Raw genomic sequence first — 15,305 nt, forward strand, 5'->3', positions numbered from 1 at the left:
CTTTGCCTGGCGACCCCATTGTCTGAGCGCCCCGCACCGCTTACCGCCCACCTCCCCGCCCCTTACTCACACCGCAGGTCTCACTTCAGTTGGGGGTGGGGAGTTGGGAACTGTGCTGAATGGGAAGGGGGGTGAACAAAGCCAAGCTCCCGCCATTCTCTGCCTGCGCCCTCTCCAGACCGATGCGCGAGGAGGCCAGGGTGCGCCCGCAGCGCACTGGCACCGGACCCCGAGGCTGACCGGCGCTGGGGACCCCCGAGTTGGCGAAGTGCGGGTTCGTGGTGGGGGCCTCAGCAGTCAGCACCCAGGACCACCTTAAAAGCGGGCCCCGCCCCGGACCCGGAGCTCGGGCTGCGCTGATTGGTGCAAATGTAATGGCTGAAATTGATTGCTGAAATGCAAAACTTGTTGCTGCTTCTCCGGGCTCTGGGCGAGAGGCAGACACAGAGAGGGGAGCCGAGACCCTCGGAACGCCCCACGCAGAGCCCCCCCGCCAGCCAGGAGAGGGGTGCGCGGACCCCCCAGGGCTGCCCCCGCCTCCCTCCCATTCCGGGCTCCGAGAGCGCAGCCGGAAAGCCTTAGCCTGCTAGCCCAGCGTGGCCCCCAACCAGCGTACGCCCCCCTCCCTGGGTCCGAGGGCGACTTGCGAAGCACCTTGGCGGGGAGGCAGGGAACCCTAGCCTTGGAGCGACCCAACCCCTCGTTTTGCTGCCCGCCCGCGCCTGAAACGGGGCGCGGAGATCCCTGCGAACTCAGAGACCTAACAGCGGAGGACAGAAGCGTCAGGCGGCGGACGTGGCCGCGAAGCGGCGCGCCGGGGTGCAGCGCACCCGCCGCGGAACAGTGGAGCCGCGCCTTCCACCAACCCTCGGTTTCAACCCCGGGCACCCGCCTCCTCCTCAGCCCCGCTGAGCTCTCGGCTCTGGGACCGGCACCGGTGATGCAGAGCGGAGCCTCCAGTCCTCCGACTCCCTGAAGAAGCAGTAGCCGCTTGCTCGGGCCGACGGGGACTGTGCGAGCGGATCCTGCTTGGCTGAGGCTCGGGCTGCGGAGCGCGGGGACTCCGGGGGGAGGGGGGAGGGACCGCTCGGTCTTTGCCCCGGCGCCAGCCACGGCTTTGAGGGGTCTCTCTGCTTGGCCCCTTAGCAACTCCGCCACGGACTCCGGGAGGCTTCAGGCAGCGTCCAGGGGCTCCCCACCCAAACCGATCGGACTTAAGAAGGTGATTGCTCTGCTTTCCCTCCCTCCTTCCCGACTCCTTCCCCCCACTTAACTTTTTGTCTTCAGTCACCCGCAGCTCCGTCCCCTCCCCGCAAACCCACTCGCGGCCGTGCTAACGTCCCAGGGCATGGGCCCCCCAACACGGCTCCTGGAGGCCCCGCGGCGCCGCAAGATGTGAGAGGCCCGCGTCGGGCAGAGCGAGAGCTTCGGGAGAGGAGCTGATAACCCCCAGCCTTCACAAGCCGGGCGAGGTGGCGGTGCGCGCTGCGTCCCTGCGCTGCTGAGCGTCCCGGAGCGCCCAACCCAGGGCCGGAACGAGTAGCTGGCCGGAGGCGCGCCGCGGAGATCAGGCTGTCATGCCCTATTGATCTCCCCGCCCCCCGCCAAGTATGTTTGGGCTGGACCAATTCGAGCCCCAGATCAACAGCAGGAACGCTGGCCAGGGCGAGAGGAACTTTAACGAGGCCGGACTAAGCATGAACGCCCACTTTAAGGCCCCGGCTTTCCACGCGGGGGGACCCCCTGGCCCCGTGGACCCTGCCATGAGCGGGCTGGGCGAATCCCCGATCTTGGGCATGAACATGGAGCCTTATGGCTTTCACGCGCGCGGCCACTCGGAGTTGCACGCGGGGGGGCTGCAGGCGCAGCCGGTGCACGGATTCTTTGGAGGCCAACAGCCGCACCACGGCCACCCGGGAGGCCACCACCCCCACCAGCATCACCCCCACTTCGGGGGCAACTTCGGCGGGTCGGATCCTGGGGCCTCGTGCCTGCACGGGGGTCGTCTGCTCGGCTACGGCGGCGCGGCCGGCGGCCTGGGCAGCCAGCCGCCCTTCGCCGAGGGTTATGATCACCTGGCGGAGAGCCAGGGGCCGGAGAGCTTCGGCCCGCAGCGACCTGGGAACCTCCCGGACTTCCACAGTTCGGGCGCCTCAGGCCACGCCGTGCCTGCCCCATGCTTGCCGCTGGACCAGAGCCCTAACCGAGCCGCCTCCTTCCATGGCCTGCCCGCCTCCAGTGGCTCCGATTCCCACAGTCTGGAGCCCCGGAGGGTGGCGAACCAAGGAGCCGTCGACTCGCTGGAATACAATTACCCGGGCGAGCCGCCCTCGGGACATTTCGACATGTTTTCCCCCTCTGATTCTGAGGGGCAGCTGCCTCATTATGCAGCGGGTCGTCAGGTTCCCGGGGGCTCTTTCCCGGGTGCCTCGGCCATGCCTAGAGCTGCAGGCATGGTGGGCTTGTCCAAAATGCACGCCCAGCAGCAGCAACAGCAGCAGCAGCAGCACGGAGTGTTCTTCGAGAGGTTCGGCGGGACCCGCAAGATGCCCGTGGGTCTGGAGCCTGCAGTAGGCTCCAGGCACCCGTTAATGCAGCCTCCCCAGCAGGCCCCGCCGCCGCCTCCGCAGCAGCCCCCGCAGCAGCCGCCGCCGCCACCTCCGCAGCAGCAACAGCCGCCGCCGCCGCCGCCGCCGCCGCCGCCGCCTGGGCTTCTGGTCCGGCAAAATTCGTGTCCGCCTGCGCTCCCGCGTCCCCAGCAGGGCGAGGCGGGCACGCCCAGCGGCGGCCTGCAGGACGGGGGCCCCTTGCTGCCCAGCCAACACGCGCAGTTCGAGTACCCCATCCACCGGCTGGAGAACCGGAGCATGCACCCTTATTCTGAGCCTGTATTCAACATGCAGCACCCTCCTCCGCAGCAGACGCCCAACCAGCGGCTGCAGCATTTCGACGCACCCCCCTACATGAATGTGGCCAAGAGGCCGCGCTTTGACTTCCCGGGCAGCGCGGGAGTGGATCGCTGCGCTTCGTGGAACGGCAGCATGCACAACGGCGCTCTGGACAACCACCTCTCGCCCTCAGCCTATTCCGGCCTACCCGGCGAGTTCACGCCGCCTGTGCCCGACAGCTTCCCCTCGGGGCCACCCCTGCAGCATCCGGCCCCGGACCACCAGTCCCTGCAGCAGCAGCAGCAGCAGCAGCAGCAGCAGCAGCAACAGCAGCAGCAACGCCAAAACGCGGCCCTCATGATCAAGCAGATGGCGTCGCGGAATCAGCAGCAGCGGCTGCGCCAGCCCAACCTGGCCCAGCTAGGCCACCCCGGGGACGTGGGCCAGGGCGGCCTGGTGCACAGCGGCCCAGTGGGCGGCTTGGCCCAGCCGAACTTTGAGCGCGAAAGCGGCGGCGCGGGCGCCGGGCGCCTGGGCACGTTCGAGCAGCAGGCTCAGCACTTGGCGCAGGAGAGTGCATGGTTCCCAGGTCCGCACCCGCCGCCGGGTGACTTGCTGCCCCGCAGGATGGGAGGTTCAGGCCTGCCCGCTGACTGCGGCCCGCACGACCCCGGACTGGCGCCGCCCCCTCCGCCCGGTGGCTCGGGGGTGCTGTTCCGGGGCTCTCTGCAGGAGCCGCTGAGGATGCCCGGAGAGGGCCACGTGCCCGCGCTGCCCTCCCCTGGCCTGCAGTTCGGGGGCAGCCTGGCCAGCCTGGGGCAGCTGCAGTCGCCCGGGGCTGGGGTGGGGCTGCCCAGCGCTCCCTCCGAGCGCCGGCCCCAGCCGCCCGATTTCACAGCGCCAGCGCTCGGGGGCCAGCCTGGCTTCCCGTTCGGCGCAGCGAACCGGCAGGCCACGCCGCACAGCGGTCCAGGCGTGAACTCGCCCCCGAGCGCGGGCGGGGGCGGCGGCAGCACGGGCGGCGGCGGCGGCGGGGGCGCATACCCGCAGCAGCCTGATTTCCAGCCCAGCCAGCGCACCTCGGCCAGTAAGCTGGGCGCGCTCTCGCTGGGCTCCTTCAACAAGCCCAGCTCCAAGGACAACCTGTTCGGCCAGAGTTGCCTGGCTGCACTCTCCACAGCCTGCCAGAACATGATCGCCAGCCTTGGAGCCCCCAACCTCAACGTTACCTTCAACAAGAAGAACCCGCCCGAGGGCAAGAGGAAACTGAGCCAGAACGAGACCGACGGCGCGGCCATGGCCAGCAACCCGGGCTCGGATTACTTCCCAGGAGGGACTGCTCCTGGGGCCGCAGGGCCCGGAGGCCAGTCGGGGACCAGTAGCAGCGGCTCCAAAGCCTCTGGGCCGCCCAATCCGCCCGCCCAGGGAGATGGCACCAGCCTCTCCCCCAACTACACCCTGGAATCAACGTCGGGGAACGACGGCAAGCCGGTTCCCGGGGGCGGCGGCCGGGGACGGGGTCGCAGAAAAAGGGACAGTGGTCACGTGAGCCCCGGGACCTTCTTCGACAAGTACTCGGCAGCGCCGGACAGCGGGGGCGCGCCTGGAGTGAGCCCAGGGCAACAGCAGGCGCCAGGCGCAGCCGTCGGGGGAAGCTCCACGGGCGAGGCGCGCGGGGCGCCTACGCCTCATGAGAAGGCGCTCACGTCGCCTTCGTGGGGGAAGGGGGCCGAGTTGCTCCTGGGGGACCAGCCGGACCTCATGGCGTCCCTGGACGGTGGGGCAAAGTCGGACGGTAGTTCCCCGCACGCGGGCGAGTTCGCCTCGGACGAGGTGAGCACGAGCTACGCCAACGAGGACGAGGTGTCATCCAGCTCCGACAACCCCCCAGCCCTGGCCAAAGCGAGTAGGAGCCCTCTGGTGACAGGCTCGCCCAAACTCCCTCCCCGCGGGTTGGGCGCCGGGGAACATGGACCGAAGGCGCCCCCAGCCCCGCTTGGCCTGGGCATCTTGTCTACCTCTACCTCCACCCCCGACAGCTACGGCGGCGGGGGCACGGGCCATCCCGGCACGCCGGGCCTGGAGCAGGTCCGGACCCCAACGAGCAGCAGCGGCGCACCGCCGCCTGACGAGATCCACCCCCTGGAGATCCTCCAGGCACAGATCCAGCTGCAGAGGCAGCAGTTCAGCATCTCTGAGGACCAGCCCCTGGGGCTCAAAGGTGGCAAGAAGGGTGAGTGTGCTGTGGGGGCTTCTGGTGCGCAGAATGGTGACAGCGAGCTGGGCAGCTGCTGCTCCGAGGCCGTCAAGAGCGCCATGAGCACCATCGATCTGGACTCGCTGATGGCAGAGCACAGCGCCACCTGGTACCTGCCGGCCGACAAGGCTTTGGTGGACGGCGCAGACGAGGACAAGACGCTGGCACCCTGGGAGAAGGCCAAACCCCAGAACCCCAACAGCAAAGAAGGTATATGCACTCATTCCCTGTTCCCTCCTCACCTGGTGGATACCCGCCCCACCCCCATTGCAGGCCTTAGCTTCTGCCTTGAAGGCTCCTTGAAAGGGTGGTGTCCCTTGGGGTCAGGAGGGCGCAGGGCCTTCCTAATGCCCAGTTCAGAGCTGGGTGCCCTTCCTTTGGTTACACCTAGGGCTCTGTGGGCAGACCCCTTCCCTCCCCCCAGGTGCTGCCAGGTAGATTCTGGTTCCAGAGGGTGGTAACAACTTAGGCGGAAGCCCTTTGGCGATTATTGTAGAGCCCCACCCCCTCAAGTTTTAGCTGAGTTACGGGGTGCCCAGAGCACTAGGCCCCTTCCCTTTCACACTCAGACCCCCTCCTCACCTTCAACGTTGAGGCTCGTTCGACTTTTCAGGAGTTGTGTGCCGCCGCCCCCCTTCCTGGCAGGACACCTGGGAAGCTGTGTTAATGCCTCCCCACCTTTTCCTAGTCAGCCAACCTCCAGCTTGAGTTCCCTTCCGTGTGCCAGCATCTTTGGGGAAAAAAGTGACCGGTTCTGGCGTCTGCAGCATCATTCAGAGGCAACGCCTAATTTGACCTTTGTTCCTAATGAATAACTGTTTTGTCTCTTCTTAACTATTAGAGTTTCATTGAAAAACTGGAGACCTGTCGGGATGGTAGGAGGCAGGCAGTCTTCAGAGTGCACCTCCCTGACATTTGATGGGGGGGCCTGGGCTGGAGTGGGGTCCACTTTGGCAGAGACCAGACCAATCGGCCAGGGCTTCGTTTGTGTATGGGGATATGGATATATATTCTTAAGACACAAAGGACCCGCGTTTGTCAATATCTCGCCTGGCTTTGGTGACAGATGTCCGGTCCCGGTTCTCCTTTGCATTCTAAGCACTCTTTCCCCACCGGGCCTGGAGGCCTTTAAGGTGGGTGGGGTGGGGGTCAGTAAATGGACCACCATTGCCGATAAAATAATAATAGTGTTTTTTTTTTAACCCAAACACGACTGGGCTGCGGTAGCTATCCATTTTATTTTTTAATGGGGACTTTTTACGTAACATCATTTCCTACATCACCCCCCCCACCCCCACCCCCACAATGCCTACCTTTTTCTTTTAAATACTCACTGGATTTCCTTGGTTTCACCAGGCTGAATGTTACCATGGAGTCAGTAGCTGGCGATTTAACCGTGTCTTAAAAAAATACATCCCCCATCCTCGCCTTCTCTTAAGGTTCTTTTCCTCTGCCTTAGTTTTCCTAGTCCACATCCTGCATCTTGCCATCTCTTGACCCAGGGTTTAAGGTGATGGTAGGTTTTAGGAGAAGGGGATGGGGGCGGGAGGAGGGGGAGGGGAAGTGCGGCAGGAGTTGGGTGGCTCAGAACTCCGGGCTTTCACGCCCGCCTGTCCCGGGTAGCTTTCCCGCTTGCGTTTTCTAATTCATGAATGCGGCCTTGCTGCTTTTCTCTTTGTTCGCCTACTGCCCAGCCCGGGACGCCGCTCTCTCATTTGAAGCTGGGTGTTTAGCATGCACAGCAGACGCTGCGGCCAGCATCAGCATTCTCCAGGCTTCTCCCAGGCAAGGCCATAAATTGGTTAGTTTGGGACCCTCCGCTGCCTCTCCCTTTTTCCCCCCTCCCTCCTTTTTAAAATGGAGTTGGACACAGCATCCTGTTTGCTCTGCCCCGCTTCTCTTTTATTTTCTTGTACACAACATCTCGGGCCTGCCGATCAATAACTGGTTAGCACAAATCCCAGCCCCTGTCACTTCTACCTGGCTTGGTCTGGCTGCCCCTCCCCCTCCCCCTTCTCCCACTCCCCCCCGCCCCCCGCCCCCACAGTAATTAAGACCACATTGGCCAAAATGGGGCGAGAAGAGTTAAAAAGAAAAAAAAACCCCACGATTTAGAGAATTAATAAAGAAAAACCAGTAACGCTTTGCTTGCAAGTCGTTTGAAGGGCCTTAGGTGCAGAGGAATTGGGTGGTTTTAACGAGATTTTTTTTAAGGTGTTGCACTGTTCCCTTCCCAGTCTGACTAATGTCCTTTGCAGAAAAAAAATGCAGACTGTGAATGAAGAAATGTCATTAAAGAAATGTTTTGTTTTGTTTGTTTCATTATCACAGTCAGACGAACGAAAATATTTTTTTGCAAACAGATGCTAGTCACTTTGGGGTTGATTTCCCCTGTATACTAAACTCAGCCCTCCCCTGCATACGGGAGACGGAAACTTCCTCCAGGGACCCGCTTCAGGGCTGGCCGCCTTAGAAGCCTCGGCAGGGACACCCACTTGACCTCCTTTGTTTTCCACTCTGTGATGTGGGAAGGACAGTTTCCTAGATAAAGCCCCGAATTGAGGTCACTCGCGGCTTCTACAGCCTTGGGGCTGCTAGTTACGGCTTTATAAGGTATCTGCATATGATTCCTGCTCCCTTACTGGTAGTAAATAAGGATGATTAAACTTTTCATTATGATAACACCCTGCAGCTCCATCTGCATATGTTGTATAAATAGGTACACAGAGCCTTCAACGGGCCCCCGAGTGCCCTGGCTGAAAATCAGAGGGAAGTGCACCACTTTGAAATAGAGTTGAGAAAAAAAAGAATTGAAAGGAAAGCGTCCTGCTTTTCCGTAAACACATGCCCAGGGTCCCATCAGCCATGAAGCAGCTTTGGATATACCTTTTCCAGGTTCCAGCCCCAGCGAGCACTTTCTTTGACCGCCTGCCCCCCGCCTTTCAGGCAAAGCCCAATTTTGTAATGATATTTTATTTTGTCACGCCATAAAACACGCCAGTACTAATGTGATTAAATATTAACACTGTTTCTGAAATTCTTCGCTCCGATGACAAAATACTAGTCGGTCTTTAACAAAATGATGGTGCTCAGGTTGGAGAGAACGAATAAGTCTTTAGAACTGCACAAGCTGTGTAGCCACTGGGACGTGCCCAGATTGTCTTATGGGGTTTAGATGTCCTTTGGAGGGGAGGGAACTCTACTGGCAAGTAACACTTCTCACAAAGTCTAGGCCAGAATCACATGTGATGATGATTTTTTTTTTTAACCAGGAAAGTAATCCTCTCCAAATTATGCTTCCTCTGACTTCCTAACCCGCCAAACAACTCTTATATCATAAAACTCTACGTCTCCTCATGAGATTCTGTTTGCACAAAGTTGGGGTGGGGGAAGGGTGAGGTTGTGCAAAGGGAAAAACAACAACAACAACAAAAAAAACCAGCCTGAGTTTGGGCCTATTCAGACATCTATTAAATCAGTGAGGATCACATAAATTTGAAATTAGTTTGCAAAATCATCCACCTATCTTTGTAATAGCTGTGTGGCTATGGAGGAATTTCAAAACAGGGAAGGAGAAATAATGATAGTTTGTAGATAAAGGATATTAAGCCTTAAAAAGTATGTCCCCCGCCCCCCCCCAGCCCCTTACAATTTTCAAAAGTTGAATTAACTGTATTCCCGTAATAAGTTTACCATTGCCAAACTTCTAGTCCGTTGGTTGTTCTCTATCTTGAAATCCGGAGATGTCTAGAAACGCTCTTTCACACACCGTGAAACGGGAGAGGTCTCTGTATACACTTCTGCATGCAATTCTGCCCTTTTTGGAGGTATGATATTTTTACAGTGATGCGGGAGAAATTTTTGGAATTTCATGCTTCTCTCAGTGTTCCAGTCGGAACACAGTAAGCAGTGCTAAGAAATACTAGTCAGGCAGGATTTGAACATTGAATTTCCTTAGACGTGGGGCAGGCTTGGGGTAAGAGCTGGAGGGCTCCTAGTGCTCTTGTTCTGAGTCCTTTCCCTCACTCCTTACACCGTGGAGAGAATTTTTAAGGCTCCCTCCAAGTGGTTTTGGGAAGTCATGGAGCCTCGCACTCCTGTTTCCCCCAAAAATCACCCAGCACGGGTTGCATGCCTTCATGTGACTTTTGCAGCATCCGGAAGATGTAACCCAAAACTTCGCAGGTGTTAATCAGGGGTAATGTAAACAGATAGCCCCCTTTGTGCAGCTGACGGTCTGGGTCTGCCTGCTCCCTGGCTAGTCTGGGACATACTACTACTCTTCTTTGGTGCTTGTTCAATATTTCATGGTTGTAATAAACCAGTCTTCTTTGCCCGCATCCTGACATAAAATCCCCACCTAGCACGCATCTGCAATTATACATTTCTACTAAATATTAATAAAGGACAAGGATTTCTAAGGGCCTGAAGCTTATTGGTGTTGAACTTATGGTCTCTGCCACTGGGTTTTTCTGGCTGTTTTGATTTTAAATAGCCTCTGCCTTCTAATATGTAATATATACTTATATATTCTCCTATATATATATATCTATACAATATTTCTAGATTGAAGGCATTTTCTCAGGATTGCTTTCTTTAGCTTTCTTAATTTAAATCTAAATTCAATTAGATTTCTTGTGAGGCCCCTTCAGACCGGAAGTAAGAGACTGTTGCAATGTACTTCTATTTTATTGAGATTTCTAGGAAAGGAGTGAGGGTTGGTTAATCTAATTTCTCTTTCTAGAAATGAAATTCTGTGATTCCTTATATGATTTTGTTTGCCTGCCAGAGGTATTTAAATTTCCAAAGAAAATCTTAATAGGTCCTGAAAATATGGCTGCCCTTACCAAGAAGTTACTTGATACTCTCTGCTGATATAAAATATACATCTTTAATAAACAGTCCAGGAGGACCAGGTGAAATTAGAGGAGGGAAATTCTTCCCACTCTGGAAGGGCAAACTTGAGTGTATCCTTGGGATTTCACAGGATCTCCTGAACCCACTCCATGCTGGAAGCTTTAGCAAAATCACCTTTCTGTCCACTTGAGTGACAATAACCTTGGGTCGTGTTCTTTGCCCAGGGAGTGATATGCTTTGCCGAAAGCATTTAGGAGATAAATATTTCTAGTTAGGAATACTGTATTTGCCTCGGTTTGGTTCATTTTAGAGATTAAAAGTCGATAGCTTTATGCAATAGGATCAAATGTCCGGGGAGTGTGTAAGGGCAAGTAGGCCTCCCAAGCACACTGCAATATAAAAACCCCAAACCTCTTGTGCCAGAGGGGACCTGGATCTATTGGGGGGGGTCCCCTGTAACTAGTGGGTGCACCTTGTATTCTTCCCTCGATGCCCTTCTGCTTGTTCCACCCAAGTCTTCCGTCTGGAAGGGCAGGAATAACCCAGCTTCATCGTTTTGACTCAAGTCAGATTTTGACTTGCCCAGCGATGTGTTTGTTTTAGGATGATGTCTATTTTTAGGCGTGTCTTGGGTGGACAGATTTGAGTGTGGGTTTTGATTGCTAGTGGCGGACATGTTGATACATACATGAGTGCCTGATTGAGAAGAGAGACATTTGGGGAACAATTTTCAAGTTTCCTTGCCTTCTGGTACACCCTGGGGCCCAGCAAAGTGGTCTGGGGGCTGGCTTGAAAGGGTGTGGCTGAGGTGCCACGTCCGGTCTGGGTCTATCAGCAGCCCACAGGAGGAGAGCAGGGCCCATGCAATTCAGCGTGGGAAGGAGCCCCCCACCCCCAAACCCCTCACCCCACCCCAGCGTACGCACATATACATATGTATGGCCAAGTGTATTTCCATCAAATCATCCAGCTACTCCTTTAGTTTACCGTTAATCTGCTTTCCAAAAGCAGAGTTGGGGGGCGCGCGGTGGCAGGGAGAGAAACTAAACCTTCAGTCTCTTTGGCCTTAGCTGACAGGTTCTGATTCTGTAAAGGACTGAATGAGCGCAAGTCCTAAAAATAGAGGAGGATTTTGAAGATCCTAATTATGAAATCTCGGCCTCCCGGGCCTCCTGGGCTGGGGGTGACTTTGATCTGGAGTATTTCGGTAGCAGACGTACGTCGCCCCTTGCTGAGTTTTGCGCGTGGAGGTGTCTCTCTGTCTGAGTTCAGCTAACACCACTCTCCAACCGCGAGAGGAATCTTTGAATCGGTGCCCACCCACCCCTCCCCCACACCCCCTCCCAGTTGTGGGAAGCGGGCGCTGCTTCTCATTTATGGAAATTCCTCTCCTTTATTGTAATCTTTTGGTACCAACGACTTGGCGGAGAGGACGGTGGGCTTTTGAATTAGTCACAGCTTTGCCTTCAGGGACCCTCTGTGTCCTGGTGCACAACAGCTCAGCCAATGGTCTCCTCAACTCATGAATGGGACCGGAAGGAAGAGATGGTTCTGGGACCCTCGCACATCACGTTTTGCTGGACGGGTCGCCCAGTGCCGAGGCGGCCCTGATCATTTTCTGCCATCTTCCAGTGACAGGGCAACACACATCCGCACGCAGCCTCACGGGGCCATCAGTGACTTTAGGGTGTGGGTAAGAAGCTACCCTACGGATGTGCACTGCAGGGGCCCAGAACCCCCAACTTATTTTGTGACCGGGATGGAAAAGCAGAGTTAAGTTTGATATACTTGAACGAGGAGGGGCGTTTGAGAGCCATCATTCTCACGGGGGGTAATTATTGCGGGACTCCGAGGCCTGCTTTGTTTGCTGGCTTGCATTTTAATCAGTGGCCTCTGAGGTTTGGGAAGCAAGTGGAGGGTCTGCTCCCAACATGATGTTTGCCCAGAAAGGACATGGGGTGCGGAGTGGCGGAGAGGCTTCCCAGCATCATGAAATCCAAGGGGCTCTTTGTGGGCCCTGATAGCTTCAAGTTTTGGCCCCGCAAGGCCACTTCGAACTGGCATCCCTGATACCTACTGCTGGGGGGTCCATCGTAGCCCCAGCATTCCAAATTCTCCTTTTCCTTCTTGGCTGAGAAAGCTGGTAGGTTTTCATCACCTCCGCATCCTCGCCAAGCAGGATCAGAGGGAGAACTTTATAGTGGTCGTGTGCTGATCCTTTCACAATTTATGCATCATTATAAGGACCCAGATGCCCTTTAAACATAGCGGCAATTGAATTTAACAGTTTGGAGGGCTTAGCGCATTCATGATAACAAACTGGCTCTCTGAATGTCCCAGATGGAGCATCTTATGTGGGATAGACTTTTCCCCCAAGAGGGGGAACCTCCAATAAACATCCCAACACAAACTCACATGGTAGGGGGAAAGCAGGTTTTTACGTTCTGATCATTAAAGCTCAGGGGTCCAGTGAACTCAGCTCGCCCCACTTTCTCTGTAGCTGGTAGGATGGATTGTGTGACCCAAAGGCTCTGTCTTCTTCCTGTCTTTGACATCTCTGTGGAAGATCTTGGATTCTTCATGGAACAATTGGCCCTGGGATTCCGATTCTTAGGAGAGAGCTCTGATTTTCTGGGTCTCAGTATGACTTACCTCTGCTAGTGTTCAGTTTAAGTGAATCAGGTGTGTTGGAAAATGATTTAGGAAAACAAGGAGACCCTTCTGTGAAGGCATCTTTGGGGCCCACTGACGCGGATGGTCTTTGGAAAGTTGGAGGGAACCGGCTCTTGTTTTTATCCTGCACGTGTCAAAACCCCGCTCCAGGGAGACTCAGAAATAGACGACATTGTCATGCCTTCAGAGGAGATGCGGACTAACCTGGGTGCTGAGACCCTTCTGGGCCTTACCCCACCCTGCTCCCTCTTCCAGCAGACCATCTTGTGAGAACTAAGTGGCCCGGAGATGCAATCTGAGGACTTAAAATAAGTTTTCCCTTCTAACTGCTGATGATGATTTAAAGAGTGTTTGGGCACGAAGGTTTCATTTGCTCTCAGAGCTTGGGTCAACACTTTCACTGGAATGGGGTGGGCTTGGGCCTTTCTGACCCAGCTGGCTTTGCCTGGTATGACTGGAGGACTCTGTCTGTCCCCAGTTTGAGAGACCCATTGGTGGTGCCCCTGGTCATATTTGGGAGCTCCTGCAATGAGAGGAGACACACACACACGCACACACACACACACGCACACGCACTTGTACACAACACACACACACACACACACACACACACACACACACCCTGCCCCCTGTTCATCCAATCATCCAGGGCAGGGTGAGATGCGGGAAAGATATGACCCTTTAAAGTTACCATGAAGCAGTGTTTTTCAGATGCCCTTGGATCTGGGAACACAAATATTGTCGAGTGATTGGCAACGACCACCAGGAATAAAATACTTCTGAGGGACCATCTTATGATCAGAGAAGGGCTGGGGAAGTCGGCAGAAAACATAGCCTGCTTTGAAATCCCCAGAGCTCAGCCTTCCAGAGAAAGCCAGGCTTGGTTGAGTGTTCACTGGGAAGTAAGCGGGTTCTACCCTGACCGCATGGGCTGTTGGAAAAGTCCTTGAAATTCAAGGGCCTGAGTCCTGATGTGGACACTCTGTCCTTTCCTCTGAGCCGGAAGGCAGAGAGAGAAACAGCCCCAGTTAGGAAGACTGGATGGAGATGGGGGTGCAGTTTATTTTCTCCGGGGGCGGGGGCAGGTGATCAAGGGATGGATGGAGAGGGGAGAAGTGTGTCCCTATGAGTCGAAATATTTACTGACACAGGGTTTAGGAGTGGAAAATAATTTGTAAGTGTGGAAGTCATTTATAGTAACACCTCCCGGGCGAGGCTGGGAGTGAGGGAATTGCTTGGGGGCTGGTGTTGGCCATCATAAAGGACAGAAAGTTCTTGGCTCAGCTCTCCCTGCTGGGCCTGGGGCTTCCACGTGACCGCAGATGTATGGGGGAAAGAGATGTGGGGAACCCAGCCTGGGGCGGATGACCACGTCATGGGTCTCTTAGCAGTCAGAGCCCCTTTCTGTGTAGTTAGTGGCCAAGCTAGCCATGCGGTGCCGGGGCGTGGGGCGCGGGGATGAAGACCCAGATGGGCCCTGGGTGGATCGAGCCTCGTAATGTGGCTGTGGCTAACTTTTCCTGCAGAGAAGCTGGTCCCACGAGGCCTGCTGCAGAAGCATAGAGTTTCACAGATGCACCCAGATCTTTCCATAAAAGAGGGACGATGGGGGTGGGAAAAAGGAGTGACCTTTTCCCTGATGACCCTGTAAAGTGACCACTGATGCTTCTCTCCCAGCACTGAGCCTCTTTAGGGATAATCTTGCCTATTACAGACCTTGCAGGCAGGTCCCACTGTCTTAAAACGCAAGCAGTGCCCTCCCACACAATACATACATTTTTTTCCATTTTCTGAATAGTAGGCAAAAAGGGAAGGCAAGTAGATGACAAATTCAGCAAGAGGAAGATTTCCCTGACTCGAGATAAGCCGAGTGTGGAAAGGAGCTGGATGAATTAGAGGTTCACTTTCCTCCCCTTCAGGGGACCCACGGTCCAGCCATCAGCAGGCCTAATTGGCTCAAAGCAAATTGACCATTTTCATCTCCTGCGATGTAACTTTTGGTGGTTGTTTAGTATTTGAGGGAAGGGAGGCTGTGGACCAAAATTTGGCTTTTTTAAACAGGAGCAATTTCACGATCCTTATGCCGTGACTATTTCTAAATTGTCTGGGCATAAAGCTCTGGATGCCTTTTGCCGGTTTCTGCTTGTGCACGCAGGCATGCGCACCCCTACTCGAGTATACACATGAGTGCACACACACACACATGAACACACACAGGCCTGAGAAGTCTTAATAAGAAACGAAAAAATAAATGAATTTTTTCCCCAAGAAGCAGCTCATGCAAAGTTTTGGCCCTGTTCAATTTTAAGTAGAAGCTTATTGATCTCCGTGTGGTCAATTTTTGCCGAATTTGTAATCCTGTTAGGCCTCCAGGAGAGGCGTGATTAATTTACTTGTACGTTTCACCATTTGGGGTCAGTTTAGTTAATACGCATTTATTTTGTGCTCAGTGTGTGTGAAGCATTTTGCCGGGATTAGAAGTGTGTGTGTGTATGTGTGTGTGTGTGACTGTGTGCACTAATGGGCCCCCTTGGCCGTCACGGAATAAAGGCCCCCGTTTGAGGTTCCCACCACTTCCTCAGGACAGGAAGGGAGGGCGAGGCCCCTCCAAGCATCACTTGTCTGGGAGG

At 55.7% G+C, this 15,305-nt stretch overlaps 1 protein-coding gene across 2 annotated transcripts in view; it reads left to right on the forward strand.

Moving 5' to 3' along the window:
* The first annotated feature begins 436 nt into the window (after positions 1-436).
* MN1 (MN1 proto-oncogene, transcriptional regulator) overlaps positions 437-15,305 on the forward strand; it is a 47,160-nt gene continuing 32,291 nt past the window's right edge. Inside the window, exons 1-2 of one of the 2 annotated variants that reach the window (XM_060170842.1) lie at positions 437-5,355; positions 5,987-6,642. In XM_060170842.1, the coding sequence (XP_060026825.1) occupies positions 1,611-5,355; positions 5,987-5,997 (3,756 nt within the window). In that variant the 5' untranslated portion in view covers positions 437-1,610 and the 3' untranslated portion in view covers positions 5,998-6,642. Of the gene's footprint in view, positions 5,356-5,986; positions 6,643-15,305 lie in introns of those variants that run through there. The other variant, XM_060170841.1, reaches the window with a different exon arrangement.

Source organism: Lagenorhynchus albirostris, chromosome 14 (genome assembly GCF_949774975.1).
Source record: "Lagenorhynchus albirostris chromosome 14, mLagAlb1.1, whole genome shotgun sequence".
Classification (NCBI taxonomy): Eukaryota; Metazoa; Chordata; class Mammalia; order Artiodactyla; family Delphinidae; genus Lagenorhynchus; species Lagenorhynchus albirostris.